Source organism: Oreochromis aureus, linkage group 17 (genome assembly GCF_013358895.1).
Source record: "Oreochromis aureus strain Israel breed Guangdong linkage group 17, ZZ_aureus, whole genome shotgun sequence".
Lineage (NCBI taxonomy): Eukaryota > Metazoa > Chordata > Actinopteri > Cichliformes > Cichlidae > Oreochromis > Oreochromis aureus.
Window position 1 is genome coordinate 17,048,402 of NC_052958.1, and position 15,641 is coordinate 17,064,042.

At 39.3% G+C, this 15,641-nt stretch overlaps 1 protein-coding gene across 2 annotated transcripts in view; it reads left to right on the plus strand.

Annotated features, from left to right (window-relative positions):
* The window catches only part of LOC116325458 (ankyrin repeat and BTB/POZ domain-containing protein BTBD11-A), a 254,740-nt gene that overhangs the window by 203,512 nt on the left and 35,587 nt on the right, over nucleotides 1–15,641 (plus strand). For both annotated transcript variants that reach the window (XM_039601010.1, XM_039601009.1), the window contains exons 4-5: nucleotides 4,869–5,021; nucleotides 7,951–8,116. In XM_039601010.1, the coding sequence (XP_039456944.1) occupies nucleotides 4,869–5,021; nucleotides 7,951–8,116 (319 nt within the window). The remainder of the gene's footprint in view (nucleotides 1–4,868; nucleotides 5,022–7,950; nucleotides 8,117–15,641) is intronic.

Here is a 15,641-nt window from a genome sequence, read left to right on the forward strand (position 1 = left end):
CCCAGCACACTCTATAACACATATTGTTTTTAGGATTGTGAATCTTCAAAAATATATTACAATAACATAATTATAAAAATATCCCTCATTTTCTTAAAAAAACAAAAAGCTTACACCACAGGAGGTTAAATAAAAGTGGACTGTTGACACTTAGGAAAATATTTCATAAGTGTTATTAATATAATGTATCCAAATTTAATTCTGCTAACGAAACTAATGGTGAACAATCAATACGTAAAACAACAAACACAGTGGGGGGAAAAATTTAATGACAAGTCATTTTTTGTCTTAAACTTTTTAGATAAAATGCTGTTTCTGAAGGCACAAGTAGCATCAGGATTTATGCTAACCTATGATTATTGTGTATTAGATGGAACAACATGCTTTGCTGGAGCTAGTACAATACAGAAAAATAAATATATAAAATTATTCAAACACATCTTGTCCAGAATACCTCTGTTCTGCTCCATTTTCATGGAGAAAACTATGAGTATTAGCTTTGCCCTATAAAGATGCTTTTCTTTTTTTTTTAATTGAGCCCTCTTGGACACAAGGAAGTGGTGTCACATCTTGACTGAGTGAAGTTTTCTTGTTAAGAGGCAGCTGAATAGAAAAAAAAAAACATTTTTTACCTGTTTTTCCTGTCTGGGTTCTCCATCTAGGTTTTTTTCTCTGGCTCCAGTGAATGTCCACGAGTGACTGGATATCCAAGAGCACTGCCAGCTCGCTGAGCATTTCGCTATCAGATGTTACTCCAGAATAGCGCTTTGTGATATAATTTCCACTTTGCACTTATCGGGAATACCTGACTTAATTTTCCCCGGAGTTTCTGATAGTTTTAGCTGGCAGTCAGCTCCTGGGGGAGCACTGTGCTGATTGCTGGAAGATGTGAGGCTTTGTATTTCTATCCTTTAAGAAGGCGATAAGTCTCTGAACAGCACAGCACAATACAGGTGGACTGAAGCACTGACTCTTATTGGTTTCAGGAGGGTGTACTGTGCAATCTCCGGGAATGTACTGTACAGCTACTGTTCACTTTTGTTCAAGTTTTAAATTTAAGTTTTCCATTATATCTTATGTTTTGAAGTATTTGACGGCTGTGGGTGTGAATGATTGTCTGTATTTCTCAGTTTTACAAAGAACCCTATTAACCACTTTTAAGGTGTTTCTATGAAAGCCCATGTCACATTATACAGACCAGGAAACGTATTCAAGTTTGGATTATACGCCATGTAAGCCCAGAGGAACATGGGAAATACTCCCTGCCTTGAGTCTGTATACTAAGCTATGCTAATTGCAGTATAGGGCTAATACCATGAGAGTGGAATTGCTCATGTAACAACTTTAAGAAGAAAGTAAATTACAGTTATGTTTTCTTTTTTTTTAAAAAACAAGGCTATGAAGATCTGACAAGGTGACAACAACAGATTTGTTTTCAATTCTATCCATTTTTACTGAGTAAAACTTGAATCTGATGAATGCCTGACCTGAATTTAGCTGCTGTTGGACGGCAGGGGAAGTGATTAATAACGGACACAACAACACGAGTCTGTGTCTATGAGAGAGAGAGGTTAAAGACACACACGCACACACGTACACACATACTTGTACAGGAAACAAATGATGAAATACGAACTTGTCAGACAGGCGAGACCCATTACTGATGTTGATTAAAGAAGGTAATAAGAGAATTTATGGAGGTTGTAGCATCTAGATCTCTTTCTGTTCTCCACTCTCCGAGTTATAACTTATGAACATTGACTTGCTGCCTTTTCACATATCAGTAAGGGCATCTTTAATTAGAAAGTTTGTGGCTATCAGTGTTCGGCCGGAGTCTTTATTAAGTGATTTTTTTTTTTTTTTTTTTTTTTTTTTTTTTTATTTGAAAGATGACCAAAGCAAACCGCACATGATGATATTATCAGTTTGAAGAGTTAATTTTCACCTGAGAAGATCACATTAGCAATATTATTTAATGTTTATATGATTTATTTTGGAAATGTTAGTAATATGGTTACATTTACATTTTTGATATATAAATAAATTATGGTTGAGTTAGAAGATTTGCACTTTTTTCAGTGTTTTTTTTTTTTTTAAATTTCCTTATCCATATTTCCATATTTATTATTTTTGGGCTAGAGTAGCTTTGCATGATTTACAGTTCATAATAATCCTTTGTGGCCTTTTGTGAAACAAGCTGTTTCAGCTTCTTCCCCTTCCTCTAAACACATTTTCTATGGAAAGGCTTGAACAGGTTTGAACAGCTGGAGGGAGGGGCTTCTGTGCTCGCAGTCAGAGCCTTTGATTATGGTTGACTTGTCGGTCATCGCTTGCGTGAACTGTGACGTCAACAGGAACCGTCACCAGGGCCGTGACCGGCTTTGAAGTCGTCGAGCTTTAGACCTTTTTCAAAATGAGACAGTAAAAATGTCTCGAATGCCTGTGTGATGCTCTAGATGGCTTTCACACTGCCTCTTATTGGGTTGTGTTTAGGAAGTTAGGCTGATGCGTGACTCATGAGAAATGATAATGGGTTGGTTTAGGCACAAGTAGTGACTCAGAGCAACATTAAGACCAGAGTCATTTAGTAAGTTACTTTGTGTGCTATTTTAAATTCAACTTAAAAAAAAAGTCTTTACTTTGGCATTTTGCTTTATTTGATTGTTTTATACACTCACAACTCTCATCTTTCACATTTCTTTATACACAGTTGCTCCTGTAGAAGAAAGAAGTGTACAAATGTAAAGTCTTTTATGGCTTTTGATTGTACTGGATCTCAAGGACCTAGTGTCTTCAGATGTGTTCCTTTCTGCTGCTCACAGTAGTACATTTTTAAGGTGGAGCACAGGTGCTACACTTTAAATATGATACAAGAGGAAAACTTCTGGCCCTGCCTTATACTCACTGGTTTTCACGCTGTCTTCTTCTGCTCTGTTATGTGAGAATCTTTATGCTAATGCACTGATATATTAGTGAAATGCTGTATTTGCACTGAACCACAAGTAGAAAAAAAAAAAGAAACCTGATCTTTTGCCTGGACAGAAATTAAATAGACTTTTACTTTTAATTTTATTTATATCACACTAGTTTGCAACAGCAGTCCACTCAGGGCATTTTATATTGTGAGGTAAAGACCATAAAATCATAGAAAGGGAGCGCAAGAGCCCCGTGAGCAAGCAAGTGTCAACAGTGGGAAAGAAAAACTCCCTTTTAACAGGAAGAGACCTCCAGCAGAGGCAGGCTCAGGCAGGAGCAGCCATTCACTTTGACTGGTTTGTTGGGCCAAAGTTTCATTATTTGAAACTTTGGCTGTATTTAATATAAAAATCTGCCATTGTTTCAATAAATATGTCAAAAAGTTGAAAAAACAAAACAGCATTCTAAAGCTAAACTAAGTATTTTTTGTCAGCCTTTTGTCAGCATATATATATATATATATATATATATATATATATATATATATATATATATATTATATATATATATATATATCTGTGTGTGTGGTATCCCTTTGCAATTTTGAATTATATTTTCTGAGATGCTTTCTGTCTTGAATTAATTTGATGAGATGCTGTGTAGACAGAGAACTCTAACACAAAACACCTGTGAAAAAAAGCCCAATAATGTCGTGCTGTATCACGAGCAGAGCAGACGCCAGCTGCTACACACTCTTAACAACAATCCAAATTAGTTTCCCTGTTTAAGTCTCCGTCTTATCAGACTTACAGCCACCTTAGCTTGTAGAATGAGCCTCCAAACAAACATTCATCAGCTAACATCGTTTTCCAGGTTAGGTAGCTAATTTGATCCTCAGCTATAACATATTAATCCTTACATTTAGACCTGAAGTAGATCATTTTTTCCAATGAAATATCAGCTCCCTGGTACTCAAACTATTTGTGCTGTGTGCTAGGTTTGTGAGTTTTAAAACTTTGTTCAACTTCAGAGGTTTTACTCTTTATGTCATCATTTGAAACTCAAAGGCTGTCAAATTTAAAATGTAAAAAGTAATTTTGAAGAAAAATAATTCATCCAGTGTCACTTACAGGAAGTCCAGTGTGTTTTATTTATTTACTTTATTAGAAGCAAGCCCTTTTATTAAAGTAAATACCTCCTGGAGTCTTATCACACAAAACAAATGTGTATTATTCTTATTCTTAGTCCCTTGGCTCGGTCATCCCATGTTAGTACATCTTGCAAACTCAGGCGCAGTTTTGTTTTATTGTTTGCTTTTTCTGTTTTTGGTAATGGGGTATTTTGGGTACTTCTGAAAGATCTACGTAAATTTTTAAGTTACCTGGAGGCCAAAAGGTCTCACAGGTTCACATCCCCCATTCCAAACATTGGGATTTAGCTCCTGTGGCCACAGACAGCTGAAAGGAGAGCTCTGAACATCACTTCAGCTAAAAAGCTCCTACAAAAAGTGCAAATAGCTGTCCATTTATGCACACTTGATCAAACAAAAGTGGAGCAGCACACACTTTTTTATAACATGGCCTAATCTGCTTTAAACTAGTGCCAGACTGCCTGTTGACTCCGTGTCAGAAAAACAACCCATGCACGTAAGGAAGCTGCAGTAGTCACTTCGGTCCAGTTAGACGGCAGTGTGATTCATGCTGTTCTGTTCCATTAACAGCACAGAGTTTACCCTTCACTTGCACAGATTCGACTTTTCTTTCTGTCACACACATAACTGCACCTCCAGCCATCTAGGAAAAATAAGCATTTATGGAATTTCCCCAAAAGACTCTTTTGTTTTTCTCATAAATAATTAAAACTAAATGTGAGGGGTTTTTTTTCTAAATCTTCATCTGTTCTGACTTAATTAAGATATTAAACAGTAGCACATGAACCTGTTTTCTCCGCAGGCCGTTCCTGGTGCTGCCCCCACTGATGGAGTGGATCCGGGTGGCTGTTGCCCACACTGAACATCGACGGAGCTTCTCTGTGGACAGCGACGATGTGAGGCAGGCTGCCAGGCTGCTGCTGCCCGGCGTGGACTGTGAACCCCGACAAATAAAGTAAGAATACGATGCCAATAACAACATTTACTGCACAAACCTGCTGGAGAATGAAGCTCAGTGTCATCCATTTATGAAACCTGTAAGCCTGCACATGGACATTCTGTCAGCAGATGCTGCATTAGCATAAACTTCAACCTTATCACAACTTATTTCTTGTAATTAGTCTCGTATACCAAACACAGAATGACTTGCAACGATCACTCACATTTTATTTTAACAGAATCTCATCCACAGTGTTAGAACATGTAGATGAATATGGAGACATGATCAGCAGTTACCTGCACATGTAACCTGACTTATTATTGGTGTTTACATCAGACAAAACATTTTAAGAGAGCAGTTTGACTTGAACAGACCTGATCAATATGTCATCCATTCACCCTTCTCAGTGTCCATCTCTTCTCTTTATATATCGAACAGCTTTTCAGTAGAATAGTTGCGATTATTTTATTTTTAATTATTGAAAGGTGCGTTTTGCGATTACCCTCTACGGAATTGAACAAAAGCTGTCACCACCAGGGGGCAGAGTTTCACCAGCATGGTGCTGCTCTCATTTTCTTTTTCATCCTGTCTCTTTCCACCTTTTGCCGTCTCCTTTGGAAAGCAGGGATGTGCTCCTTTGCTACAGTCAGGGGAAACACTGGTTCTAGATCACCACACAGACAAAACATTATTACAACCGTGTGCAATGAAACTGCAGTCCTGTTGCCCGTGAAGTGGTTGCTTTGAAGACGTGGACCAGCTTTGCAACTACTTGATGTCAGTTGCCGACTTCAAAACAACTCAGTCTGCTGTAGGTCTGTCAGTTTGGCTGGCAAATACATGCACTTTATCTATGACAATACAGCAATTAATGGATAAACCCCCACAGATAAATTCATTTTAACTCTTATATTGTGCAATGAAACCATTTTGTCTACAGCTTTATATAAATAAACAGCATTTAGGGATAGCTAACTGACTTTTATCATCCCCTGACTTTTCCATTACCGGCAGGTTTACATGAGTGGCAAATTTAGTGAAGTCCTTCAGCAGCTGTTTGATGGCTTGCCATAAAAATTACAGGACACATACCGATCGTAACTCCACAGACTGCATGTAAAAGATTGAAATAGATATTCATCACTAATTAGTCATTGTAGACTATGATTGTGAAACCTCAGCACAGGCATTTTGACCATCATAATCATGTTTTGTTTGTTGTTGTTGTTGTTGTTTTTGGTGGGGGGTAACCAGATGTGGCTGAACTATCTTACAAGGAAACTGTAAGTTACTAATCAGTGGAAAGAAGCTTGCTCATTAAATGTTAACCAAATCTGGACCACAGATTCTTGGATTCGGTTTTAAACCGTAGTATTTTTCAGATAATTACAATTAAATGGTTTAAGAGGCACAAGCGTACATTATGGTAAATGGACTGATTCTTATATAGCGCTTTTCTACTCTCCCGGAGTACTCAAAGCGCTCTATACAACATGCCACATTCACCCAATCACACCCATTCTCACAAGCACTTTCTCTATACTTAGTGTTTTCTAACTACAATCAGACACATTCATACTCCGATGGATGCATCGGAGAGCAACTTGGGGTTAGTATCTTGCCCAAGGATACTTGGCATGCAGACTGGAGGAGCCAGGGATCGAACCACCAACCTTCCGATCAGTAGATTAGAGGACCTTTGTGATGAATAGCAACCAGCTAAAGTAGCCACACCCCAATTATACACGACTTTAACCCTTTAATACAATTTAATTTGTGTGAGTTTATTCATTAAGTTTATTTTTTTTATTTAATCTTAAAATGGGAATCTGTGGGGATCGTCATACATTTAAAGCTGGGCTGCAGTTTTTGACACTTTTGCATTGGCTTCATTGTTTTCACCCACAGCGGTTGTTGCTGAGTGGAGCGTAAAGACTGACTACAAGGGATGGCAAGGACAGCCGAGAGAAAATATGGAGCCAAACTAAACAAATGAGTGTGATTAATGGAATAATGTGTGGATTATAGACAAAAAGTGTGCGCTGGTCTTTAGTTCACAGGAGCACAACCTGGATTGTTTTATTATTAATGACAAAATTTGTGGAGTGGAGGGTCGTGATGTTAACATTTCATCGTAGCTCCACAGTGAACTGAATTTAGCCTCGCACTGTAAAATTTAAAAGCTTTTTCATGAGGCTTGGCAGTTGCTAAACGAACTGTGTTTGTCCTTCTTTCTTGGACAGCAGTAACCTATAAATCTTCTCTCTGTATTTGTTTCTGACTCACTCACAGTCTCGCCTCGCTCGCCCTCTCTTTCTTCCCTCATTTGCAAACACTCCACAGCGGTTACAAAGCCGTGCACCATATTTACCTCGTCGCCGCTTACTCTGTAATCTTTCTGTAATTTGTCACAGAGTCGCCGGGTTAAGAGTCTTTACACTTTCCATGTATTTGTAAAGAAGTAATAAATTAACTACTTCGAGGTGCCAATTAATGCATCTCTTTGCATATGTCAGATATAACTGTCATGTATATGTAGACCAACATCCCTCAAAGGTTTCTCTGTGAAAACTGCAGTTGTGACAGATGCTTGGATTAAGAGGCTTTACGGGGGACGTGAGTGGGTAATAATGAGTCTCAGCAGAAGCCTTACCTGGAGAGAAGCTGCTTAAGAAAAGTACCGAACCAGAAGCAATCAAAGAGAAGTGAGTGTTGACAAACTCAGATATTAAGGAACTGACTTTCAAATTGAAGCGGCTCAGTACTTATAGAGTTGCAAGTTTGTTTCCTGATACGGAGAATTTGAGTTATGAAAGCCTGATCAGCAATCGTTTTCAGCTTCCTTCAGCATGCCGTGGAGATGTATGTCCTCGTATCTCAAAATCCATTTCTGACATAAGCTTCATCTTAATCAAAGTAATAGATCTGCTGTTTCTGTCTGCAGAGCCGAGGATTGCTTCTGTGCCACCAGAAAGCTGGACGCGGCCTCCACAGAGGCCAAGTTCCTGCAGGATCTGGGCTTCAGGATGCTCAACTGCGGTCGGACGGACCTGGTCAAGCAGGCCGTGAACCTGCTGGGGCCCGATGGCATTAACAGCATGAGCGAGCAGGTCTGGCACCTAACACACCTACGCACTCCTGCACACACACTCACATATATATAAAAACTTTAAAATCCCACATTTGCACAGCTCAGGGGTTGGAGATACAATAAATTGTGGATTTCTAGCAAGTACCTGGCAACCCAGTGCAGTTCATGCACACATGCTGAGCACAGGCTGCTCTCTCTGAGTAATGCAGTGTGCTAAATTCTTATGCCACGATACAGTTTTCATACATCTTTTTTTTTAATGCAGAAGGAAAATAATTCAAATTTTTTTAAGAGAGGTTTTCTTTGTGTCTGTTTGTGTGTACTACACTAACCCTGCACAAATGTCCCGCCGCTTCTTTTTAAAGTAATAACTCAATTTCAAACTCCAACCTTTCAAATTTCACACACTGCAGTTTTGTCAAAGCAGATGCCGCCTCTGGGATATTTACAAGGTGTCCGCCAATGAGGGCAGGAGTGGTAAATCATCACTGTCCCCAATGGGAGCTTCATTTTCTCTCTGTGTTTACTTTCACTTTTACTCCTGGTTTGGAGAGATTTAGGCGCCAAAAATTGCTTGGAGTTTTTGGGTTAAGAAAACATCTTATGACAGTAATAAAGGCGTAATGACCATTCATTCATTTGTGATGATTTGGGAGTGAGACCAGGCTCGAAGCACTCATCCAACAACAATCAGATGAACCCACACTTTACAGAAGTGCAAAGATCTCAATTATCCATCCAGTCTCAAAGGCATTTCTTAGATCTTCAGGTCTTAGCTTAAAATGAGGTTGCACCTAGTGATAATTTACTTTATTGATTAACCTTTCAGTCGTCTAAATTCTATATAAAACCTGTAGTAAGTCAGAACCTTGCCACAGGCTTTAAGCCAGATCATTATACTTCAATTAAAGAAAATAATACATTTTATCACATATCTCAGCGAGCTGCGATTAACCATTGCCTAGCAAAGTTGCCTAAAAAATCAATTGTAGATTGCTGATTGTTTTTCTGTCAATCAACAGACTGATTAATCATTTAGGAAACAATTATTTGAATGGCAATTCGCCGACTGTGTGCAAACAACAGTCCAAGTGATTTGGCACTTGGACATAGGCAGTGGTTCGTTGGGCTTGTTTCTGGGATATCTGACATGTTCTCGCTCTGATCAGTGTCTGGAGTTCATGAGAGATTAAACACCGTGGTGTTTTGTTCTGTTCTTGATCTGCTTCTATCCGAGAAAGATTGCAGACGGTTGCGACCGGATGGTGGGTCAGTCTGAAGCAACATTTAAATGTTAATATCAAGTAACGTCTACGTGAATGCCAGGATGCAGGGTTTCGCAGCAGAACGTAGAAGATAAATGTTTTGCACTTTGTCCACCAGTGGTTTTAACTGGGGATTAAACTGGAATCTGTGTATTTGGTTCAGTTGTGCACCCTTAAGCACCATCGAGTGGATCCCAGTGATGCAGTCCTTTCAATCAGCCCTTGAAATATCACAAAAACAGCTTCATACATAAGTTGCTTATTATTTTTAGTTTTATTAACGCATGTGAGCATTTGTCTGTGATGGAGAGCTACATCTTCCATGGTGGTTTGTTATTTGTTGGCAATGTAGACGTGTTAGTTCTTGGCAGTAAAAGGACCGCGAAAGCTGCTTCTCTAAGCTGCTGATGTATCACAGATACGTGGTTCTTGCAATAATCCTCATTTTTTGTGTATTTTTGCTTTCTTTTTCACTTTTACAAAAAATGTACTTGCCCTTCATGCCTAAACACGCTGCCTGCAACAACTTTCTCTTGAGGACAGCAAAGGAATAATAATGAATAAAAGAAAACGTGACGTGGAATGGTTAACTAACCCTGCTCATCATATAAAACCACAATATTTCAGCTTATAACAGCTGGAAGAGCAAATTATGTTTAAATTCACAGAAAACAATAGCAGCGGTGTTATTCATTACTGTGTCCCTCATCCTCCAGATCTAATATATCAGGTGAGCGAGGTGAAGACATCAAGTCCTTTGCAGCTCCACGTCATGCACTGTGACTAAGCCTCGCCCTCTTTAAGACCTCAAGGATCTGATTAAAATCCCTCAGTTTTACTTCCGTGACTAAAGCTAAAGATGCTGTAACCTCTGACTCACTCTGACTTCAGCAGCTGAGAACTGTCTCAAAAGTACATGAAATTATTGTTATTTTCTACATTTTTTTTAAACATATAATTAAGATGAAGTCATCGTGGGATCATTAACGTGTCTTAATTTGACGCACATTTCTTAAAACTCGCACCAACTCCTCTTGGCAATGAAAAAAACAGTTTTTTCTCTTAATCCTTTCAGCACAAAAATGCATATTTCACAGGTCTGCAAAAGAGTGGTCTCATCCCCACAGCCCCTGCCGTCATGTGCTGCTATTAATTGCTCATTACACACCACAACATGCTGGCAGTGGCCCAGCGGGGACATGACTGTAACTGCATGAATAACAAAGAAAATACAAATATAATAATCAGTGGACCTCGACCAAATGCAATGTAGTAACTATGGCGGCAGTGAAGTAACGAATAAACCTGTTACGACCCCAGCTAACTGGGGTAAGGGGGAGGAACATTAATTAACCAGATGGAAGAGGTTAAATAGGAGTTAATTAGTTTATTTTATAGATTTTTCCACTGGCAACGAAATTTTAGAAGGAAAGTAATCACAAGGCGAAGAAGCAAAGCAGAAGTGTGTCGCAGTTATTGTTTGTGGAGTTTTAGTTGAGGACCAACTATTCAGGACAAATATATCTGGTCACAAATGAGTCCAAAAGGTAACAGAAGTACAACAAAAACACATGAAAGTGGTAGAATCCAAAAAGCTAGCGGCATAAGAGGTAACAGAGGAAAGACAGCATATATATGCATATACTGAAGGTTGATGGGTTACGAGACACAGACGAACATAATTACTGGAAGTGAGAACAACCAGAAAGTCGGAGAAGACACGGGAAGTAAAACTAATGCAGAAAATACTAAACACAGAGACGAGATTAACAGTCGACATAAAGACAGAAACGAGGGAAGAATGGAGGAAAAAGGAATGAACAGGAAGACAAACTAAGAAATCAAAATTTACACTAAAACAATCTTAAAATGTCTCCAAAAGTGAACCAGAAATTCATTCTTCCATTTTAAGCAGAGACACCCAGACCCCTCTTTGCTCAGCCACCTGCACCAACTCTTCTGGGGAACACCAAGATGTTCCCAAGCCAGCTAAGGGAGTGTCCAGGGTCTGCTACTAGTGGAACATCCCTAGGTGTTTTGGGTGCCTCCTTTCAATGTGGAGGAGTAGAATCTGTACTCTGAAACGTTCCTGATCTCCTCACCATTTCTCTAAGAGAGACACCCTTCAGATCCTCATTTTTCCAGTCACTACCCAGAGGTCGTGTCCATAGTTATGATGGTAGAAACAAGTATCCAAAACTCAGTCTACAAAATATAAGAACCAAAACTTCAAACAATACAATGAATAAATACCCGAGTTTACCTGATGCCCCTGACCATAGGTCGTACACTCACTGCCGCCTACCTAAAAAGAAAAAAGACAGGAGGCAGTAGCACCTCTCAGCCTAGTGCCAGGGATGTGTATGAATGAGAAATGCCTCAGCTAAGAAGAGGCAACACCCAATATCAAGTCACCTTGAACTTTGCAGTGTACAAACAGGAGGTATGAGTCCTTTTAACAGCTTTCATGGTGCTGTGGATGGAGCCGGGGGCTGGAGAACTGGATTAATCAAAGGTGGCAGTAGGCGGGATGCAGGAGGAGCAGTCAGGTGAAGAAGAGCAGAGAAGCAGATGCGGGGGCTTGCACACACCACCCAGCATACTGATCGCTTAAATTACACAAGCAGGGAGGAGAGGAGCAACCCAGGGCTGTAGCAGAGCAGCATCCAGCTACAGATTGTGCCGTGACCCTCCTGTTCATCCTGAAAGTGGAAGAAGAAAGGATTTTTCTTTTGTTGCCTGCTACTGCAACACTTTTCCTGCACTGAGCGCTGACAGGTGGGGTCAGTATCTCAGTCCTGCTACAGCCAGGTGTCACTTGGGAAGCTCCACCTTCGACAGTCGGTGGAAATATTGGTTATTCCCTGTACTGCTAAGTGGAAGTTAATAGTGCAATCTGACTTTCCGCGGTCAATAAGCTGCGCCTAGTTAGGTTTAATTAAGATGTGCTTGGCAACTCTTCACACAAAAAAGTCCAGTTCTGGGTGATTAATGTTTGCTTAAATACATTATATATTGTTTATAATATATTACAAAAAAATGTGAAAAACAGATGCTTGCTAAATTGACAGATTGTATTGACTTATGCTTTCCTTCCTCTCCCCTCACATAAATACGAGCCTGTGACATGCAGGCTTTTATCTCCTTGTAAAGGAGGCTAAATGGAGCAAAGGACCAGACAGCGTTACAGGAGCAATAAAGTAAAAGCTGGAGTCTGTCATAACGGCTAAGAGACATTTTGAACTCATCACGATGCTCATCGCGGTCCGTCGTCTCTCGCCCTTTAGCCGTCTGCTGATTAAGTAGATTGCTGTCCAGGAAATGTTTAAGAATGAATCACCACAAAGGGAGATCAGTCTTCAACATAAAGTGCTGTGGTGTGTTATGAGTGAGCCGTAAAAGGCCTCTGTTGAGCATAATGGCCCAGATCAGATATATGATTGAAGTCTGTTTTATGGAAGCTCATTTAAAACAGTTAGAAAAGTCTGATAAATGTGAAGATCTCGGTGCCTCATTTACAACAAAGGTCATTCTTAAGTTGTTGCTGTTGCTGCTCTTATGCAATTCTTTGCAGTAGCACTTAGATGAAGCAGCTTCATCCTGCAGCATAATGTGTGTGGGCGTGTCAGAATGCTCTGTGCATATGGAGACACGCAGAGATAGAAGACTTTATGTTAGGAGTTTCACAGCCCACCTTTGTGCTTTTGCCCTTGTTGGGAAGACACGGTTATTTTAAGGGAGTAATGAAAAGGTCCAGTAAATAAGAGGCTGCGAGAAACTGCCAGACATTTCTCTGAGTTGTGTGCTGTGTGTGTATACTTATTACATCTCACTGCATTTTACAGAACGGGATCGATTGGTAGCCAGCAGTGAAGTTATAGCATGTACATAAAATGGTGATTTAAAGAAAATTATGTGAAGACTTCTAATAAACGAGCTAATGTTGTGGTTATGGTCAACATGATCGTCAGTGATTGTCGGATTTAGCTAGGTAAAAGCCTCCTGGAACAGGTATAGACAAAGTAAAAACAGGAAGTGAAGTGATTGTGGAAGTTTTTCCACAGTTTTCTGCAGAATGTTTTTGCAACTGCTGCAGCAAACTGCTTCTGTGTTATCTGGGAATCCCTTTGCTCCTGCATTGATCATAAATTTGGATATCTGCCTGACTGTGTAACAAAAAATTGTGCATGTATGAATCATGATATAGTGCATTTTTTTGTGCCTTTCTGGTCTGAATCAATAAAAGAGTCACTGTTTTTACTTTAATATCTTGCTGCATTTTGTATACACTTTATACCCAGTTAAACAAAAGAACAACACTAACAGCTATTCTGTTATACCATGTATGCAAAAAAAATACACTGTGCCCAAAATATTTCCATCCAAGTACTAACCAAGCCCAACCCTGCTTAGTTCAGCAACACTGATCAATCTAATAAACTTAAACCTACACCATCCTCCCATTCTGGTTTATTTAAAAAGAGTATTTTCACGCCGGAAATGTTAAACAACCCATAAAACTAACAGGGTTTTATTCAACACCAGCGAAAAAAGACCCAGGAAAACTGAGTTAACGATAAAAAAAAAAAAATAACGCTGAAAACCGGAACCACCCCCACCCTCTGCCTTGTGATGCTTAATCGTAATGGACAGAATCAATACATTCTCTTCCATTTACAACTACCTGCTCTAACATGTTAAAACAAAGAAGGCACAAGAATAAATTATTTTTAGTCACAATGAATAAATATTTGAAAACGTCAGTCTTCACCTGACAGAGAAAATTGCAGATGAAGGCTGTACAGATGGTACCTTCCTAAAGGAAAAAATGATCAATGTGCTTTTTACTATAGTTTGGTGATGTGCTGTGATTTTTTTTTTTTTTTTTTTTTTTTTTCTACTCCAAAAGGGTATATTAGACTTCAAACAGTTACTATATATCAGTAATGAACTTCGATACCGATATGAATCATTTTTTTTTTTTTTTTTACATCAGATTAATATCTTGCTGCTTTTTGGTAAGTTTATTCAAGTTATATTCTGTTATTGTATGCAAAAATACACTGCACCCAAAATATTTCTAGACATTTCTAATAAATGTAAACCTACCCATCCTCCCTGTTTTTAATGCCCTTACCTGGCACCTAAATAACAGGCAAAACTTTGCTAGAACCACCCCACCCTCTGCACAGATGCTTCCAGCTGTCAGCTACGAGAAATCAAAAGGATCCTCTTTCTTCGACAGAATTGCAGTACAGATGGTACCTTAAAGGAAATTCAAATATTAACAGTTACTATCAGTAATGGAATACATTTTACATCAGTTAAAACTTTGGGTGTAAGATTCAGATAATTATTTATTAAAAGCTAGACATTTTAAATGTACCCCCTTTCCCTGCCCTACCTGGCCCCTGGCAAAACTTTGCTAGACCATGGTTTCCAGCTGTCAGCTCTGAAAAGGATCCACAGTGGGCCAAATACAAACAACAACTTATCAAGCTTAAATGTGCTGCTGTTGTTTAGCCAAAAACAAACAAGAGAGACGGACTCGCGACAGAAAAGCCGATCAGCTGATCCTTGATCAGTTTCATGATTGAAGTAGCAGCAGGAGAGGGAGGAAGAGAGAAGAGGCAGTCGCTCCATATATCGGTTGTTAAGCTTAACGTGGGAATGCTTTACAAACATTCAGAGATGAACTTACACACTTGCTTTACTTCTCTCTGGGATATCTTTCTCAGAGATGAAATGCCGGTTTGGTAGCAAGGCTCCAAATGCTCAACCAGACCACCGAGAGGTCTCGCACGCCACAGCGGCTCATTCACGTGACGCATACTGCTCCGACGTGCTAAGGTTATGAGCTGAGTTACCCCATGTCGCAAGTTTTGTGAGGTGCTTTTGTGATATTTAATGGATCGGATTACATTTTTTATTTCTCTCCGATATCCGATCCAGTAATTTTGGTCAGTATCGGACCGATACCGATACGTAATATTGGATCGGTCCATCTCTAGTTCATACTATACCAAAGTTACAAAATAATAGATAAACATTTAAATAGCAGAAAAAAATCCTGTTTTTTTTTTAGACTTTTATGGTGGGACAAAAGTAGAATAAAAAAAAAGTTAGCAAAAACCTGTCATAATCACAGAACAGTCTGGACAATGAGGCACCAGAACTTTTTCTTCAGTTTTGCACATTTGTTGACTCAGAAAGAGTCGTGCTGCTTGTGGCATTCATGTGCCACACAAACACTGCTGCACATGAAACAGTAACAATTGC